This window comes from Scomber japonicus, chromosome 5 (assembly GCF_027409825.1).
Source record: "Scomber japonicus isolate fScoJap1 chromosome 5, fScoJap1.pri, whole genome shotgun sequence".
NCBI lineage: Eukaryota > Metazoa > Chordata > Actinopteri > Scombriformes > Scombridae > Scomber > Scomber japonicus.
In genome coordinates, this window is record NC_070582.1 from 31773626 (window position 1) to 31793554 (window position 19929).

The 19929-nt window shown below is 38.6% G+C and overlaps 1 protein-coding gene across 1 annotated transcript in view; it reads right to left on the reverse strand.

The window, feature by feature from the left end:
• The window catches only part of cdh13 (cadherin 13, H-cadherin (heart)), a 263838-nt gene that overhangs the window by 159063 nt on the left and 84846 nt on the right, over nt 1-19929 (reverse strand). Inside the window, exon 7 of the mRNA XM_053319996.1 lies at nt 15204-15348. Within this exon, the coding sequence (XP_053175971.1) occupies nt 15204-15348 (145 nt within the window). The remainder of the gene's footprint in view (nt 1-15203; nt 15349-19929) is intronic.

Sequence of the window (19929 nt, forward strand, 5' to 3'; positions counted from 1 at the left end):
TGGAAATGGAGCGATAGGGGAGAGATTGGTTTGTCTGGTGGGACCCTGAGGGGTTTTTTTGAAAGTGCGGCCTGATTCGAGAGGAGCCGGTTTTCCCCGCCGAACCGAAGAGAGGGATGGATAATCAAGCCCGAGTTGATGTGGGACTTTGTGTCGGAGCAAAGGAGAATAGAAACTCTTTAATAGATTAGCAGCGCTCAAGTACTGGAACGGCCACCAGGGAAGCTGAGAGTTGAGCTATTGTCACACCTTCAATTCCCAATCTTCTATACACCTTCATACTTGTATAGTTTTGGGGCTCCACATTCTGCTGTAGGGCAAATCTCTCTCTGTGAAATTAGGGGGTTGAGGGAGGGGGCATGGGGGGGCAAATTCTCATCTACATAACACTCATGCATGACAAGGAGAAGAGAGAGAGGGTGAAGGAGAGGGAGAAAAAGAGTGACAGAAGGCAGAGGGAGAGAGATTGATGTAGATGCTTTTTTAGTTTTGGAATGATGCTGAGAACCAAATAAAGCCCGCGAGGGAGCAAAATAATTTACTCCAAAGCACATAAATGTATTCAAATAAAGTCCTATTCACATATATTCAGATCAAATCACTATTGAAAATAAAGCCCATTTAGAATGCAATTTTTTCCCCTCTCAGTGGTGTAATGCATATCGCTCCCTATGGTAATTCAAAAAGAAGATAGCTCAGTTAAGACGGCTCAGAAAATCAATGATGCCTTACTGGTGAAAGGAGAACAGATGCATATAAATGAGTGGATAGGCTAAGAGCTTTTCACTGGATTGGGGGGGGGTAACGGGGGGGGGGGGGGGGGGGGGGCTCGCATCTCTATCCACTGGTCATAAGGACTGTGCGGAATGCAGATTTTCGCAACAGCTCTTTCAATCACTCGTCATTCAGCGTACGAGCTTTAATTTGGAAAATGTCACCCGCGTATCACTTAATAATTTCTCCCCGCTTAGATGCTGCAACTCTCTGAGACTCAACGCGAGGCGCCGAGTAATTAGGGGGAAATAAAAACTGACCAGGTGGGCTTATTACTTCACTGAACCAAATGGCATAATGTACATACACATCCATAAGTGCAAGGGAGAGAGGGGGGAAAAAATCTAATTTATACTAACACAACAATGCCCCAGAGTTAATTGGACAGCAGCCTCAGTAGTAGATACCCTAGACATTAATTTGCCTAGCTTTCTCAGTCTGGCAGGCTGATAATGAGGCATTGTGGGACAGCGGGGTCACCTGGTAGGAGTGTTGGACAGACTGTTCCTCCTGCTAACAAAAAGGGAGAGAGACAGACAGAAAGGTCGAGACAGAAAACATAATGGGACAAATGGGCACCATCATGCTTCAAATTACCTGCCAGTTTTGGTGTAATCTATCAATTGAGCCATTATCTGTCTCCTGAATCAATCTCTTCCTCGCTTCCTCTGCACCCAGAGTGGACTATAGTTGGCATTCCACCAACCCCTCTATACCTCAGCTTCTTACATGACTGTTCCCAAAACTTACCAATGGTGCCTACACAAGCAATTAGCTATTGATTTTCTTCCACTTTTACTTTGCTGAGGTTTTTCCTCTGGTAACGCTGGCAGGATCAGGTTGTTGCCCTCCATTGCATGTGGCAGTTGTGATGCGGCAGCAGAAGAGGAGATCAAGGGACCCCAGCAGGGCGGGGAACAAGGACGGACAATAGGACAGTAGGACATGGCAGAGTCCGTATTAATCACTGCAGTTCAAACAGTCCTGTGACTCAATGCTGAGGATAAGTCCAGACATGTCATTTATGGTTTTAGACGTACAACAAAGGATTTCTGCCCACAATATGTTGTCCTCAGGCCTATTTTCATGAGGGCATATGGCTTTGTGGTTGCAGAGAGGTTGTGGGTTTCTTGTTAGTTTTGTTGTTTTTTTGCCTACATCAGTTCTTTCTTAATGTGAATTCTGCTCTTCAAGTGTAGGAGGAGCGCTGGAGGTTGTATCTGCTGCATTTTTTATGTCAAGATGACTCGAATGAACCAAACTAACTTTACGAATGCTGCAGGTCAAAAAGCAGGGAGAATTTGTTAAGGAAAGCAGTGGGTCTCTCTTCCATGCTGTAGTTAGGGAGGCGCTGGCTGCTCCCTGGCACACACAGGCTAAAGAGGAATGTTTATTCCCTCAAGCTGCCGCAATCCTTAACATGGTTCTTGCTTAAATCTGTATATCTGTTATATAAGTATAGTGCTACTGTGTCCAGTTACTCATTTTTCAACATCATTTTTTAAAACTTTTTTAACATTTTAACTTTTTATATATCTAAATATTTTAATATATCAATATTTTTAAATTAATTTGCACTTACATTTTGTATATACTATTTTGGGGAGTGTCATGCTGGAAAAAACACTTTTCTATAAAAGACTGGTTTATTAAAATGTACCAGTAACTATTCATTTATAAACACATATGTTTATACGAAAAAATATTATACCTGAAACTGTGTGTAGGGTTAATGGTTAATGACTAACTAACTGAACTGTTTGGGTTAGGATCAGTTTCAAATAAACCTTTTAAAAGAACGCAGTACCTTTACATATTTAATACAGTGTGTAGCTGTGTGCTTACTTGAGTCCAAAAAACTAATCATCAGAGCTGTCACTGTGCTCAAATATTGTGTCCTAGTCACTATAAGGCTCACCAAGCTCACTGTCCTCAGACTCTGTGTCAGTTCCAGAGACAAATAAAGCATCATCCTCTGTTCCATCCAGAGGAAAAACACCAAACTTAGTGAATCTTTTATTCTTCAGATCTGTGCTCATACTGTGTGTCTCTGTCATAGCTCAATAAAAGCTGCTCATCTGTGTCAACATGTGCTGATATCAGTCAGGTCAGTTTGGTCTGAACTGAAACATCACAGCAACTAGTGTCTCAAATACTTGTGATCACACTGAATCAGCACTCGCCAGTGAACTCGTCTGGTTTGACTTTTCTGTACAGCATACAGCATTAACAGGTCATCAATAATCTATCTATTTTCATTAGCTGCCGAAACAGCTGGAGCGTGCAGCACATGCTTAACACTGTGCACAGCCTTTTACATACCTATAATCATACCCAGATCCAACCTCTCTCTGTATTTTACTGGTGTATATGACGCATCCCACTTTTAAATGAAAACAAATCACATTAAAAGGTGAATCTTGTCCACCGGTTTTTACAGTAATTACTATTGCGTGATCTCAGGCTGACAGCATCACATTTAAAGGTTTTTTCCCTGCCAAAATAAACTAAAAGCTGTCATCAGAACTATTTTACTGTGATTAATGCTAGTAAAAGACAATTTGGGACAATTTGTGCAAATTCTGTTTTTGCACCTTGTGATCCCAGAGAGACTGTCAATTTCCTTTGAAATTGGAGAGGCTGCTCCAACTCTCCATTCCACATATCAAACTATTAGCACACAGGTGCTGATTTTATTGGCTATGATTGATGTCAGCCCCTCAAACACCCACGGATAATGTATTTCTCCTGAACACTCTTTTCAGCAGTGTCACGCTGACATGCATCTTCCGTAGCTGCGAGAGAAAAACAAACAGAGTAGCCACACTCTGTGCACCTCAGCTGTGCTCTGCACCATGGGTTCATAATAACAGGTCCCCTTGGGTGAAATGAGTAAGCATATGGAGAGAGAGAGAGGGTGTGGTGACAAGAGGAATGATACACAACACAACAGGTACTAGAGAGATATTCCTGTACAGTACAGTATGTGTGGGTTTTGTATAAGAGTTGTGACATAAGCTGTAGGTTGAGCAATATGATGATACACTATGATATTCTGCTACCTTCATTTCCAAGGTTCTTAAGTTACTGGATTAGTCAAAAACAGACATTACCATCTGGTTATTTTAGCTACAAGTAGTTTCTCAAAAGACCATGTCCATATAAGACATTTTGACTTTTCACAGCTGTAATAATAACAATATTTAAAGATCCAACATTTATATAATTCATCACATATGTGCCTTTTACCTTATGGCAAGTCAACCTCTATGTTGTTTAGAGGCTCTGTTGGATTATTAGAATACATATATCCTAATATAAAATGACAGATAACACAACAGACGTTCTAATCCACATGAATCTTTACCCCCCACCCCCCACCCCAAACTGCTTCCACTGCCTGAGTGTGTGTGTGTGTGTGTGTGTGTGTGTGTGTGTTTATATGTGAGAGCAGAGAGCGGAGCAGAACAGCAGACCAGATCCATCCCTCTCTCTCCCTTCACAGCAGGAGCTTGAGCCTTAATTACTTCTGATATAAGCACAAATTAGTCTGAAACACAAACACAGACTCGGCTATGAGTAATATCTTCATTTATAGCCCATCATGTCCAATTAGGCGAGATATATCACCTAGATACTAGATTTAACTTGTCTGCGTGCTGGCAGAGGAAAGATAAACATAAATGACTAAAAAAACATGACAGTGGCAACAGTCATTTTCCAGCAGCATATCATTCCATCCTTAATATTTAAATCAAACCATCTCTGTGTGGATCTATTGACAAGGTGCATGATGTTCAGTGGTGATAATGTTTTGTTGAGGCTGCAGTAATTACTCCCAAGTGAGTCTAAACACAAATGGTGATAAAGAGACATATGGAAACAGTCTATGCATTTATCATCATCTTACCTCAACTAGACAATAGGGGAGAGCAGGTATGGTTGTCACATTCATTATATCTTGGTCCCCAGGCTTTTACACAATGAGTTTATAATCAAACAATCATCAGCATTAAAAAGTATGAAGAGAGAGCTATAGTTAGGTAGGTTTTTTTCTTAGCTACACTAAATCATGTGGTTGTTAGCTTTGTTGGTAGCAAAACATCCCAGTTGGGGAAGTGTGTCACATTCTCTTTGGGGTTGGTTGTCACATGTTGGCATATATACATATATGGTTTGATATATCTAGTTCTTTCTTTCTTTTAAGAGAGCAGAATGAGCAGGAACTTTGTCAAGAAGACAAACAAGAGCCAGACTCCTCAGGATGTAAAGCTCAGAGCAGTCAGAGAGGTGGAAATGTACAATATGGTCATATAAGGACAAAAAATGCTCTTATAGGAATGATTTTTCCTGTTTATGTTCTCTTGATGCAGGAGATGTGTTAGGTTGTGTTTCAATGAAACTAAACATTTTAAATAATGTTTAAGATTGTCTACATTTTTGACTTTTCCTCATTAAAACAACACAGAGACAAACAACTCCATAGTGTGTGACTACCAACCCCATGATGCACAAGACATATTTGATGGTTCATATCTTTAGAACAGAATCAGCTGAAGGAGAGTCACACCACTCTATTCCTACCTGACACTTTAAGCTTCTAGTACACATTAAAAGGAATCTATTCAGTGGTTTATGAGGAATTCAAAGGAAAGTAAAAAGTGTGACTACCAACCCTGTTCTCCCCTTCTTTAGAGAGTTTCACCAGCCCTCAGTGAAATAATGGAACTAGATTACCTAGATTTTGTATATTTCAGCTCCTTTATTACAAATCCTATGTACCAGAGTTTGCATTTATTTTCATTATTGTTGCTTGAATAATGCAATCTATCACAGTGAACATCAACTCTCATTTCTGTCAATATTCACTGTTCCATCACTGTTACAACACACTGCAGACTTTCCAAATCAATCGGCACTCAAACTGCAAGGATAATGTAACTTATCATATCATGGATTACACAGCGCAAATGTGTGACTTACCAAATGTTGACACTGGGATTGTGTTGTTGATTTTAATGTGGAGAAAATGCAAATACAGCATGTGTATGAAAAAGCAACCCAAAAATTCACAATTTCAATGAGCACTTCTCAACACTAGAATGTGGAGAGTTCTTCTAACTGATGGAAATGTTCACGTTGATGCACTTCAGTTCAATGTACACAAATAAACTAAAGAACCAGACCCAAAATACTCAACAACACTATTTAGGACCTTAAAGGATTAGGCTGGCAATATTCTTTCATTTTTCCTTTTGTTAACAAATCCTATTAAAAAGACCAAACCCAACTATTTACTGATCCTACCAACAGGTATTACCAGTGCAGGCAAAGCCTGATATCCTTTATTCCTCTGTGCCATAAACCTCCATTGTTGTCCAAAAATACATGAATGAGCCATGCTGTTGCTAAAAAAAGGGGAACTACAGTTAATTCATATTCATTATATACATGCACCATTCTGCTGCTGCAAATGTACAATTAAAATGTATTATTTACTTCAGTTTGTGTATCATTTGCAAAAAGTTTTTAGCTGTTTTGGGTCTTATTTTTAAACATATACTTTCCTTTTTGTGAACTATTTTGAAAAATGTACATGTTTTGTTTCAATGATGTGAAGCTGAGAGCCAAAGATGGTGTGTGTGGAAGTCAGAGAGAACTGAAAGATGCACATTGTTGGATCACGTCTTCTTCATCTTTTTCATGGCATTTGTTAACAAAAGAAAACTATAGAAAGCATCAGCCTTATCATTTAAAATAATCCCTCAACCTAGTCTGTTGGGATGTTTGCTTGTCCATGATTGAAACCTGAGAAAGCAAATAAATCACTGTTGATACATACAATACATTGACATCACTTCAAGTCACCTAACTCTTGTCTAAAAAAACCCAGAAGTCCCCAAGTGAAGTGCAAGGAAGTCAAACCTGGTAGTTATTTAAAAAAAAGAGGTACACAGGGTACAGATGGAAAGAATAGCATATGAACATAGAGAGGGGAAGGTTGTTATGTACACAAAGCTCAAGAGAATTCAAGGCATGAAGGAGAAAAGAGAATGAGAGAGATAAAGAGGAACAGAGAAAAAGAAAAAGAAAATGAAGAGTGGAGGAGTAAACAGAGAAGGAGGAGAGGGCTTGCCAGGAGACTCAGGCTTTTGGCTGCCTTTGTTATCAGTTTGCACAGAAATGTCAGAGCATTGTGACATTCTCCCCTACAGCTTCCCCTGCTGCCCAGCCACTACTGTCTAACACACACACACACACATATACCAGGTTGCCACAGATCACACACATACACATTGTGGAGGAACATAAAAATACACTCAAAAACAACAGGAGCATGCACACAACGCAGCACAAAAACATATGCACATACTGTAATGTAGTGTAGTATCATTTCACTCACATGCAGAGATGCACAGTTCCAGAGCTTTTTTTATTTTATTTTATGTGTTTTTTAGGAAGTAACACTGGTGCAAAAGGTTGAAAGTTTTACAGCACAACAAAAATAAAAAATAGCACTGAGACCAAGCAAACAAAACATACACAACATGCTCTTCCTGGATGTGCAGTTCACACACACAGTACGAAAGACAGTTCAAAAAAGTTCAATTATCTGTGTTCATTTTGTCAATAAGTGAAACGCACAAACAAGATCACGTCCACACACACACACACACACACACACACACACACACACACACACACACACACACACACACACACAGAGAGAGAGAGAGAGAGAAACATGGCCGGTCAAGCGTTCAGAGATGAACAATTAATTCTGCTAGCCCTTCAAAACAGTTTGGCCTCCCAGACCTTTTTTTAGACGAGGGTATCCACACACAGCAACATAAGCTGCAAGGAAATCGTTTTTTTCCTCTCAGGCTTTTATTGGACTTGATTTTTTTTTCCCGGGGAGTGCTCATTTTTTATCAAGTGTGAAACCCTTCCAGGCAGTCTCCCTCCTGTAGGTGCTGCTCATATGACTCTACCTGTTTTTGGCAGGCTGGCCTTCCAGGGATTTCTTATTATGTGCTGGGTGCTTTGTATAATTTGAAACAGAGCCAAGTTAAGAATGGGGCGGCCCTATCTTTTTTAAACACTGGCACTAGCAGACATGATCACGCATAATCGCCTGACTCTGCAGCTCCTTTCAAACCCTACGGAGCTTTATAGCATCTTTCAACTCATTGTTTTGGTTTTACAGCCGACGACTCTCATCAGTGTCGTGTTGGACTTAGAAGGCAGCTGTTTCCAGATGAAAAGCTCTAAAAATCTACTGCGCTCTACCTGCTCAGCATCAGATGGCAGACAGACATAATTAGTAGCTAGCTGGTGAACATGGTGGATCATTTAACTGCTAAAAGAAGCTGATATGTCCCTGAGGGGTTGTTGGACCAAAACGGAGCTAAAAGGAGAGTGAATATTGGACTTATGTATATTAATCAAGCAGCCAGAAATATAACTCTAAATGAATGCTAATGTTGTTCCATATCTGCAGAATGTGGAAGCAGCCAACTGTTTGTTTTGCTGTTTTTAAAAAGTATGAAATAACTTGTATTCATGTCAGCGTTAGACCTGTTCCCACGACAACAAAGACATCAATATTTCATATTTTCTTTTTTCATACAAAAAGAAAAAAACTAACAACCTAATATAACCAGCACTTATACCCAAAGTGCTGAGTAGTGGTGCTGATAATAACTGTTACATTACGACCCGCAATCATCTGACATACTTGAACATTAATATAAGTTAATCACAATAACTATAATCTGTTTTCAGCTACAGTGAAAGTTAGAATCAGAGCTCACAGATAAAGTTAAAGACCACTGACAATTCCTCTTAACTTTACAGCCCCAGACCCCAAACACTAGCCACTCAGTTTATCAGTCTATCAATTATTTAAGGTATTTCAAGTGTTATTCAAACAAAACATCATTTTAAAATATACTACAACTAAGCTGGAATCCCGCAGGGAAAACATGCAGTGTTCAAAAACAATTTGAATGATTGATTTATTATTAGACAAAATATTGTGGCTCAACTGACATGTTGGCTAAGCAGCCTATTTAGTACACAGATTTGTGGGCATATGCAAGAACCACAGTCTACAGAGCTGAATCCTTCATCTTATCTCAGAGCTCAATTGGACCTGGCATCCATAGCAAGTCAAGTACTGAGGAGCTGTCAGATCACACCCTAACTGAAAAGAAAATCAAACTCCAGTTCATCTTATTTTGCTCACTTTGGTTTATTCCAGCAGGCTATAATCCACTCAGGATATAGCATTTTACAGGAAGCCCACAGTTATAAATGTATTTACTGTGAGATATATATTGTAAAAAAGGAAAAGTGTATCATATAATTGCATATAAAACCATATTTAATTCTATCAAGTCTAGTTAGAAGAAGGGTTCTGGTGGTGGTGGTATCAGATCTAACCCACTAATATAAAATGAGCTCTTTTTTTAAAGTGTATTGGTGCTGAGCTTGCAGAAGTCAAAGTTAACTTGTCTCCTAAACAGAGTCAGGGCTAAAAAGTACTATGATGATTCAGTTGATTTGTGAGGTCTGGCCCTGACTGGGCAAAACTAATAAGAGCTTTTACCATATATCTGACTCTGTCACTGGTCCTGCTAAACACACAGGCAGATACACATGAATACACACACTGACTTGTTAACCTCACACACAGATTCTGTGTAAAGGCAAGCCAACATTTAGACAGTTATAGCAAATGCACTGAAACAAGCTCTGCATTGGGTCAAGAATCCAAAGAAAAAAACCATGCATGTAATCAAGGATACAATAGACAATTGTATAACATCATCAGAGATGTCTGACAATTAGATGTCATCATTTCAAACCTGGTACTGCTGGATCCCAACATCAAATCCACTTTTAATTAGCTTGCATTATTCTAAGAAGCTTCATCTGTGCAAGTGTGTCAGCCTCTTTTCATGTTGTGTACATCCAGTAATGACATACTGTTGATTATTTAATATATACCATTGCATAAGCAATGTCTGTATTAGCAATTCATAACATAAGTTCAGCATGAAGTTGACAACTGCTGAAAATGTCTCCATGGGAAGCTCTGTTTGTGTGTGTGTGTGTGTGTGTGTGTGTGTGTGTGTGTGTGTGTGTGTGTGTGTGCGTCTGTGCTCCTTTGTTGACTGTTTGTTAGCGCCTATCTGTGTAGCTCTGTTGGCGATTAAGGTTTTAGTCAGTTTGCTTTTGGTGCTAATGATGTAACAACAAACACAGTGAGAGCCATGCACAGGTTTCTATGTTAGCCTTTCATTTTTGTGTTTTCTACCTCTGACCACGTGACAGGCGGACTACATCCAATAATGCATTCCTTCAAACAATCTCTACAATCTTTAGACAGCAGACAGGTAGACCTGAGGAGCAGTGGATCAGTGGAGCACAGTTCAAGGTGACCAGCAGGAGCCCACAGGATGAAGCAACTGATTTTTGCTAATTTTGCCAGCGGCATGCGGTGTGAGAATGATAGAATATAGAAGAATACATTTCATTACATGTGGTAGGAACAGCCAGTAATACATGCAAATCACTTCTTCTTTTCTTCTTAAATGTCCAGAGCAGGTCCACCACATCGCCTCTCCATTAAAACTAACTATTTGTCATGCGTTGGATGTGTGAGATCACCTCATGTAAATCCTGATCTATTGCTCATTATAGCAAACTGTTCAACAATAAGAGCCAAACAGAACCTGGAAGCTTGTCTAGGATGTCTCTCATAATTCTCACATATAACCATTGTATGGTTGTTTACAGACATTCACACCACAGATGTACATGCATAGAATTAAACATTAATTTCTAATGTGTAAAGAAAATTACTGTATATTTAAACAGCATGTATTTATATTGCATCTGAATGAGGGCACAGTTGTCACCTTTCCAAAAATAAATTAAAAATAAATAAATAATCATAGCAGTGACAACAGCTGAGAGAACCAAAAAACACAAAAAGGTTGTGTGACATGGTGACAAAGACATCTGAGAAAAATGTGAAGATTTACAGAGGAAGCTAGATGTGAAGAGGATTCTCAAACGCTCTGCCAGACACACTAATGAAATGGAAATGATTCATTCTGAGTGATGTCATTTCATGGCAACACTTGACCATGAGATGTTAGGATGGAGATGGGGTGAGAAGGACAATTAAGCAGAGATTCTTATTACTAAGTCAATAGAGCAGAAATCTGTCAGCTAGGGGAACACTGTTCCCTGTTGCAACAAGTCTTATTCCACTAATCAGAAACATGAGTGATGCTACTTATACTGCACATGCTCAGTTTGACCCCCACCGCACCAGGAAGAGGGGTGAGTTCACCCCCAGAAAAACTGGGAGCGCTTCTGTTTTCACAAAACAAATAAATAAATCAAATCATAATAATGTCATAGCATATGCATTTATACATGCAAGTCAATGTGATGTACACAATCACTGGAGTTAATAATGTAATAACATGATAATTCTATTATTTCCTATTAATGTAATCTTATTATTATAATGGTCCATTAGAAAATAGTAAGGCATTACTGAATAAATCATCTAGAAGAGTAGACATTGTATTCTGTTTGTTTTTCAGTATGGCAAGAGTGAGGAAGAGGCTTAATAACAGTTTCCCAATTATTTATAAATACAATAAACATGTTCTATGCTCATTGAGACAAAAAGCAAGGCAATTAGTAAAATGTAATCTATTTTAACATGTTGCAACTGTTCCCAGGGTTGGGGGCAGTTCATTCAAGTAAATATAGTGAACAATATGTCATATGTAATCATTTTTAAAAATGAATGGGTAATTAGTAGACGGATGTTAGTTCAATAATTTGGTTGGCCTAATCCAGAGGTCACTAACAGGCGGACCATGGTCTGGATCCAGACCAAGACCCGTAACTGATTAAATATTGAGGATTGTTAGCTTAAATTTTGTCCGAGTGTTTCTATTTTAACGGGCGCAGCTTCTCCAGCTATTACGGTAAAAGTGGAGTGGCCCTCTGAAACTCACAGATCACTGTGCATAGCCAATCGTGTCACGTGATGCTAATCAGCTAATCAAATCCATGCATTCTGACATGCGGAGAGACTCGACTGACGGTGAGATACACACGGAGAAAAGAGGAGAGACAGAGAGGAGGCAGATAAGAGCTAGATATTTCACATGGCTTGTTCAAAATGAACTTTATTTTAAAATGTCATCTTTATTTGATACAAGAAAAGAAAATGTATTATCTTATTCTTCTTATTTTATTTATTGTATTATTTATTAGAATCCCACAAGCTGAGTGTAAATATTAATAAATGAATTGTACTGTATTTATTTGACAGTCTACAATCTAGCTACTAGAATAAAAAAAAAACTATATTTCAAGCTACTGAAAAATAACCCAGACATTATGATGTTCTGGACCATCACTTGAGGTCTACTCCTAATAATCTCTGAGTAACTGAGAGAAATGCAAAAAAGGTGTTGCAACCATCCCCAGTCTAACCTTTATATTGTTCATCAGTTATCAAAAGCCACTACAGCTGTAGAGCTAGCTTTCTAATGTCCTCAAATGTCAACTGAAATGATATGTTTTCAGACACAGACAGAACAACACAGTAAGTCAACAGGATAAGATGAGTCAACTCCTACTAATACAGAGCTACTGTATGATTTAGAAGTATTCATATTACACTAACAACAAACAATCTTTAGTGACAATATCACTACAAAGTATGTTTTTGTTGTAAGTTTCAGGATTAGACTACAGTAACAGTTGTGATATCACACACAGTTGAAGGATGGCTCGCTGAATGCAATAAAACCACCACGTTTGTTCAAATCTGTACTTACTCTAATCTCATCTCATATACAAGATATCTAGTCTATGTGTGTGTAGAATACAGTGAAACACAGCTCATTAACATAATCAGATTATACTGGTTTTACTTACAGCTGAATATTAATGGGGTGTCAACAGCTTGGTAAACTACATTTCTCTCCTTTCTTTCCATGTACTATATCAGTGAAGGTGTTGTTGCAGCAGAGGGGATGATATATACGCTACATGATGTCATAAAATGCTATATAAAAGGTATATGCATCCACTGTATGTAATAATGGTGTGCGAGTGTAGCATCTTCCAAGTTATCCTGGTGTTGTTAGGTTTAGTGTGTAGGACAATCCCAGTAAAACATTGTTGCAGCGTTTGTGTAGTTTTCAGGGATTTAAGACTCTTTCAGGATGGATGGGTGCTTTTCTTTCTACTACACTATCTATTTTGACATCACACCTTGTTTAAACTCTACACCCATTTGCTCTAACTCACACAGACCTAATGTTATTTTTCAAAGAGAATTTAAAATCACATTTTTAAGGAAGATTGTTGTCATCAGAATCACATGTAATTGTGGTGATTGAGTCTTAAGAAGTAATGACTGACTGAGTTAAATCTAATATAAAGCCTTACATTTTTGGATGGCTCTTTGAGGGGGAAGCTACTTGTCAGTATACATTTGTCATTAGAGTAAAGCTAAAGGCAATAATAGTGTGGCCTTAAAAGAGGAAGGTCCACCTGTTTAGCATTGCACTCCGATAACATTCACAACACTCATTAGACAGTTAAAAGAATTACTGGAGATATTCTTCCCATAGATTCTTATTCCTTGTCAAAACTAACCACCCTGCCAAATTTGAATGATTAAAAAAAAAAAAAAAAATCGCTAAAAATATATGAAATTAGGCTTCAAAGTTGTGTAAAACGCAGCCTCTTTCCGCTGAAACCCCGCCCCCTATGATGTGTCACCTGTCAATCAAAGTCACCACCTCTATCAGAAACATGGACGCTACATCTGAGAGCTTTCTGCTGCTAGCTCAGCGGCTAGCTCGGTGGCTAAATCGGAGGCTAACTCAGCGGCTAACTGGCTAACTGTAGACTGTAGTAGTAATAGTAGTGTGCGCTGAATGTATTTATACCTCTACAGCAGCAGGGGCGGGTTTATGCTAATCACTAAATCCTGAACACAGAAATGTTGAAACACAGTTTGTGAAGCCTAGCTCCACAATTCAAATCTAAATGGTTGAAATGCTTTTTACACCTTTTTTAGAAATACATTTATGACCTATTTAATGTGTTTAGAAGAACATGTCTGAATTCACTTTACACGGTCTTTAACCACAATGCAACTCAAGCACTAACAGTGAGGTGGAGATGTGGGGTGGGGGTGTTACTGTCAGGTATAGGAAGGTTACATTAGAAATGTAATAGGTTACAGATTACTAGTTACCTTATTTAATAAGTAATAAGTAATGTAACTATTTCAATGACTTCATCAAAGTAATGGAACTTATTACATTTGATGACTTTTCTAATTTTCTAACCAATGTTTCCAGCTGTTAGGGTAAATGTTCCCATTAAACCCACCCAGATCTAAGATCAGCTGTTAGGGTAAATGTTCCCATTAAACCCACCCAGATCTAAGATCAGCTGTTAGGGTAAATGTTCCCATTAAACCCACCCAGATCTAAGATCAGCTGTTTTTCATGGATACTGACATGATTTATAAGAGAGATCATTTCTTATAAAGCAAGATTAGATTAGTTCATGTAGATTTTGGAATGAGCTAAATTGGTAGTGTGACTCCATTTAAACCCATGTGTGCTCCAAATAAGCCCACGTCATGATTTATTTATATATATATATATATATATATCATATCATATAATCCTATATTTATTTTGTAATTAAATGACATAACTGTGTTACATGTAACTATTTCCTCCCAACACTGGTTACTGTATGTCCATAGCAGCTACTGAAGCCATGAACCGCTAGCCTCAAGCAGAGGTGAGGAGTGATAACCTCACTTCTTTCTAACTCCAGCCCCGCAGATTTCACGCACCTTCTTCCACAGCCACAGACCCATTTACACCCCTCCCCCCACCCCCCCAAACATATGAAGTAGTACTCCTCAAAACCTGTAAACAGACTTTGATGTTTAAAATCAATGGGAGTTCTCCTTTAAAATATAGTGTTCACCATAAGATCCATGAGTCCATCTACAAGTCTGTGCTTCAGGACAATTACACAAACAAGTTGAGCTCTCTCATGAAAGATGTTTCTCTTTTTTGTTTCATTATTTAAGCATATGCAACACCCTTTCGACTCTCTCACACACACACACACACACACACACACATACAGCTCAGGACGCCAACAGAAACATTATAAACACATTCACACCTAGGCTCAGATAAATGGGAAGCTGGGGGGGGGTGGGGGGGGGGTCATCTATAATGTAGCTAGATCATTGCGTGAGTGTGATATATCGCTATCATGCTCAACGTAAGAAGAGCCCTGTTCTCTCCACTGCAGAGTCCCTCAAATACAACAGTGTGACCTACCTGTAGGGGATCCCTCCAGCACTTCTCCTGTGTAACGCGTCTCTTTAAAGATGGGTCGGTTGTCGTTCTGGTCGATGACAGTGATCAATAGTAAGGCCGGTCCCTCCACAGTGTTCCCTTCGAAGTCTGAGATTGATACTTCCAGCTGTGTGGATGGAAAGATACAACAGCTTATTATCCTCAGTGACGACGGTGTTCATAGTAATATCCATAATAACTATAAGAAGCAATTAGAAGAACTTTGTCGCTGGTGTTTGGTAATTACCCTGGATTACAATGAGGAAGTGATTTCTTCTTCAATGGCTATAAAGCAAGTGATGAATTGGATAGTATATTAAATTTATTGTAAAATGTCAATATATTGTAGGTTTTAGCTCAGTGGCAATGTAATCACTCAACCTCAAACATCCATACAGCAGAAATGACTATAGCTTTATGATTAGTGAGAACAGCTTTTCACTACATTTGGTTTAAACTCCTTCTGTCTATATTTCTGTCACCCACTTCAATCTGTCTTATATTTATTTTATAACAATGTCTTACTTCCCTTCAACTTGAAACCCATTTCACTCAAGCCCTCTCCTTCACTTCCTCTCTACCTCCTTCACCTCATCTGCTCCTTCACTGCAGACTCCTCCATTGGCCCACATCACATATTAATGCATTCAGCTTCTCCCTACTCTGCAGTATTGCTAGTCATCCCCGCGGTTTACCTAGGGGAGCGTGCCAACTTAGCACAGTACAGTTAAACTATGCACAATATCCATTCAGCTAACAAGCAGCCATTAATCCAAAGTGGGGCTGTCCTGTTTAGTCAGCCATCTCTTTCTCTTCATTTATTATAATGCTGCTCGTCTTCCACTGAAACAATGAGACAATCCACGGCCTTGAAGGTAGGTCTCACCATGGACCATGGATGGTAAATATGCAAGCCACTGAATACATGCATTTGTCTCAGGGACATCAATTCATGTTAGAATATTACTGGCAAACTTTTAAACATATTTCAGTAATTAGGATGTTTTCATATGACAAAAATAATTAAGAACAGTTGAGTCTTACATTGAAATCCAAGTAAGAAGTTGTTTTTGTTTTTTTTCTTCCCAATTTCAAATTTGGAAGAATAGAATAGAACAGAATAAAAAACTTAATTGTCTACCATGGTGGATATTGTCTTTGGCTGACCAATAACAGACATACAGTACATAAAATATGTAAGGTATAAACATATAAGAGAATATTAGTTCCTGTGTGCGTATTGTGTATGGATCATTTGGAAGTGTTTAAAATATGAATTGCACTTGGGATAAAATATGTGTTATAAATACTCCTGGTTGCCAAGGGAACTCCAAGAGCACAAAAGTCAATTTAAGTTTACAAGCTGGACTGATTCATGTATTATTTGGATTTTAAATGTCTCCAATGAAATGTTTCTAGTCAGTCACAGCCCTTTAAAAGTTCTATTAGTAAATCCAGTGTTGTCCAGTCAAATAAGGCAAATAAGGAGTTCATACAACACAACTTCAATAAACATAATGGCCAGTATAAAAAACAAAAAAAGCATAGAGAAAGGAAAGCTTTTCCTTTAACACGCTCCATTTAGCCTCATTAAAAGTACCATTGTCAAATTCATCGGAATGGCTTAGTGAGAAAAATAAAAACCTGAAACCATAGCTAACATAACTGGTATTTAGTTTATTAAGAGGTTTTCCCAGCAGTGGTTTCTCTTTGTGTACAGTAATTATACTAATACATGTCTCAGAAAGTATGCGGTATTGATGCTAAACCACTCAACACACCTGCTGCACAGCATGTATGCATGGTAGATCAAACTATTACTACTGTATAGACCACATTATATCAGACTGCTAGTGACTCATACATAATAAACTATGAATATACACACACTCACTGTCCACTTCACATCAGCAACACCTGTGCAGCCTAATGCAATGCAGTACAACAGCTCTGCTATAAAGCATGCATTTACAAAGCTTGTAAGTCTCAGTTTTTGTTGACACTGTCAGAAAGGTGATAAATCTACTTTATGTTTATTATTGAGCTTCTACTGGGTGGTGCATTATATTGAATATGAACATAGATAACAAGGGCAACATATTAGCAGCACTTCTCATTATTATACACTCCAGTGCACCACCACCACCAGCTTCATAAATGTAGGATTTATGGCAGAGTTGTTGTATTGGATTGCATTAGATTGCACAGGTGGACCTAATGAAGTGGGCCTGTGAGTGTAATTTAAGCTCGAGTGCTACTCCAAATCCTATCTGCAGTCGTGGCTGCACCCTATGAAGTCAGCGATCCTATAAAGATACCATATGTAATGACATTACCTCCATTTCAATCTTAATCTGTGGCTAAAGAGATCACTTCACTTCCTTTATTAGCGCTGGAGCAGAAGCTGGAAGAGATTCCTCACACAAAGACAGTGTGTGTGTGTGTGTGTGTGTGTGCAAGAGCAGGCCCTTTTTTATCTATAACATCACATTACATCACCTATCAGTAATGCATGACATCAAGTAACTTCTGTATCACATGGGTCATCCCACTCCACTCCCTCTATCTCACTAGTCTGCCTTTGTCCTCTCCGTCACCATGGAGCCTGGAGCATATAGTGTAATGGCAGTAATGGCACACATGCAGCTGAACTAAGTGTTTTAGGGGTTAGGAATCTAATGGTTCTATATATCATCCTTCTCTCTTCTTCCTTACTCTCTGGTCTCTCTCTCTCTCCATCTCTCTCTCGGAGCCTTGAGAATACACCACAGGAGGCTTTTCATGAGAAGGACCATTTCCTCTCAGTCTCCATCCGGCACAACTGCTGACTCTCAACTAATGGTGTTCTCTAACCAGCAAAGTATTTTCATCCTATCTACTCAACAACTCAAGCACACACACACACACACACACACACACACACACACACACACACACACACACACACACACACACACACACACACACACATGCTAACACTATATTGCTAAAAGGGGCATAGAGGGATCTACATGGCAAAAGAATAACTATCCTATGCCAACAAGCATATGCACACATGACTTCATTCACTCATAAACACACACACTTTAACACACTCCCACTTTTCTTTCCAGCATGTCTGAGCTGTAATGAGAACATTAGCTGCGAGGTGCCGAGCATCACATTATTTGAATGGAGGATCACACCAGCGACACAGCAATAACCTGTTTGGCAGATGGAGGGGATTCATAATCAAACACATATCGTGTCGTAGCAAAGAAAATGGTGTGATCTTTCAAACAAAGCCTGCCATGAAGAGCTTTGATGTGCATGAATGTCTTTGAGCGATGCGGTGTGACAGGCACACAACTCAGCCGCACCATACTCGCACCTCCGTACAATAATAGAGTAAATGTAGGCCTACTACACTGGGTTTTAAGCCTGTACTGCTTTTACACTGACAAAGTGGAATTATTATTTAAACCCTCACATACTGTTCATATTCTGACCCGTTACAGAATTTCCTCCTAATTAGTCTTTCTACTAAACTTCTGAACCACATGTCATTCATAAAGACCTCATTAGTCACAAATAAACATGATACATCCTTAAGAGAGCAGGGAGAGTTCACTTTTTTAAAGTTTTTAAGGAAAAAACTAAAAAACTATATTATAGTCCAGTGTTATGTAAAACTGAAGAAACTACTATAAACTATTTCAGATTATATTCAATGTGAAGAATGAACTTTTTTGAATTTTTTGATAAATATGGGTCAAACATTTTTTTGTATGTTCTGGGTCACATTAGAGGAAGACATCAAATTTCAGGCTCGAAGAAAAAAAAGTGTTTTCACAGCTCTCACAGCTCTCACATGTAAAAACGGGTCAAACTTGACCCTAAACAGTAAGTCAGGGTTCACTAAAATATACTAGCACAGACAGTATATTGGCTTGAGTTTTGAGTTTGGTGTTGTCCTTCAATAGTGACAGTGACAGAGCATCACAGAAATATCTAAATGACAAAAAAAAGTTCAGTTAAACCTTTTCTAGAAAAAAGAGCAGCACTTTATGAAATGTAATCACTGTAGGAAGAGGCATTGGAAGACTGGGCTGGATTCTTCTAGATAATAATCCTACAGGTTAAGCTTTAATTGTTTCAGCTTAGTTTCGGATAACAGAGAACATGTTGAGAGTTTACTTCTCTGGTACATTTTGACCTTTCATAAAAAAAAACTTGTATTTTCCAACCCAGTTGCTCATTTCTTTTGCACTTATGATTTCAGAGAGGAGATTTTAATGTCCATTTTGAGCCTTGGAAGTATTCTTACTGCATCTATGAATGACAGTGACAGTGAAAATAAACGGCACATTAACTTCTGGAGGCTCAAAAATAACACTCCCCATTTTTAACTCTATTGGCTGCAATATTCAGTATAATAATGCTGTTTGATTGATGTCTGTTGGTGCACACCTTGAATAATTTACTATCATTTACAATACAAATGTGGCTGCAGCTAAATGTTTTGAAACAAAGTACATACAAACCCCCCCCCCCCAAAAAAAAACACGCACACAACAGAAAAGCAAGTGTGATACTTTGCCTGGAGCATATGCAAGTGGTGATGAATGACTATCACTGATTTAGTCTCAAAACAAATGAGGAAGAATATGCTTCTACCTCTGCAGGCTTGTACAGGCTTGTACAGCATGTGAAATACTGAGTTTGGTTA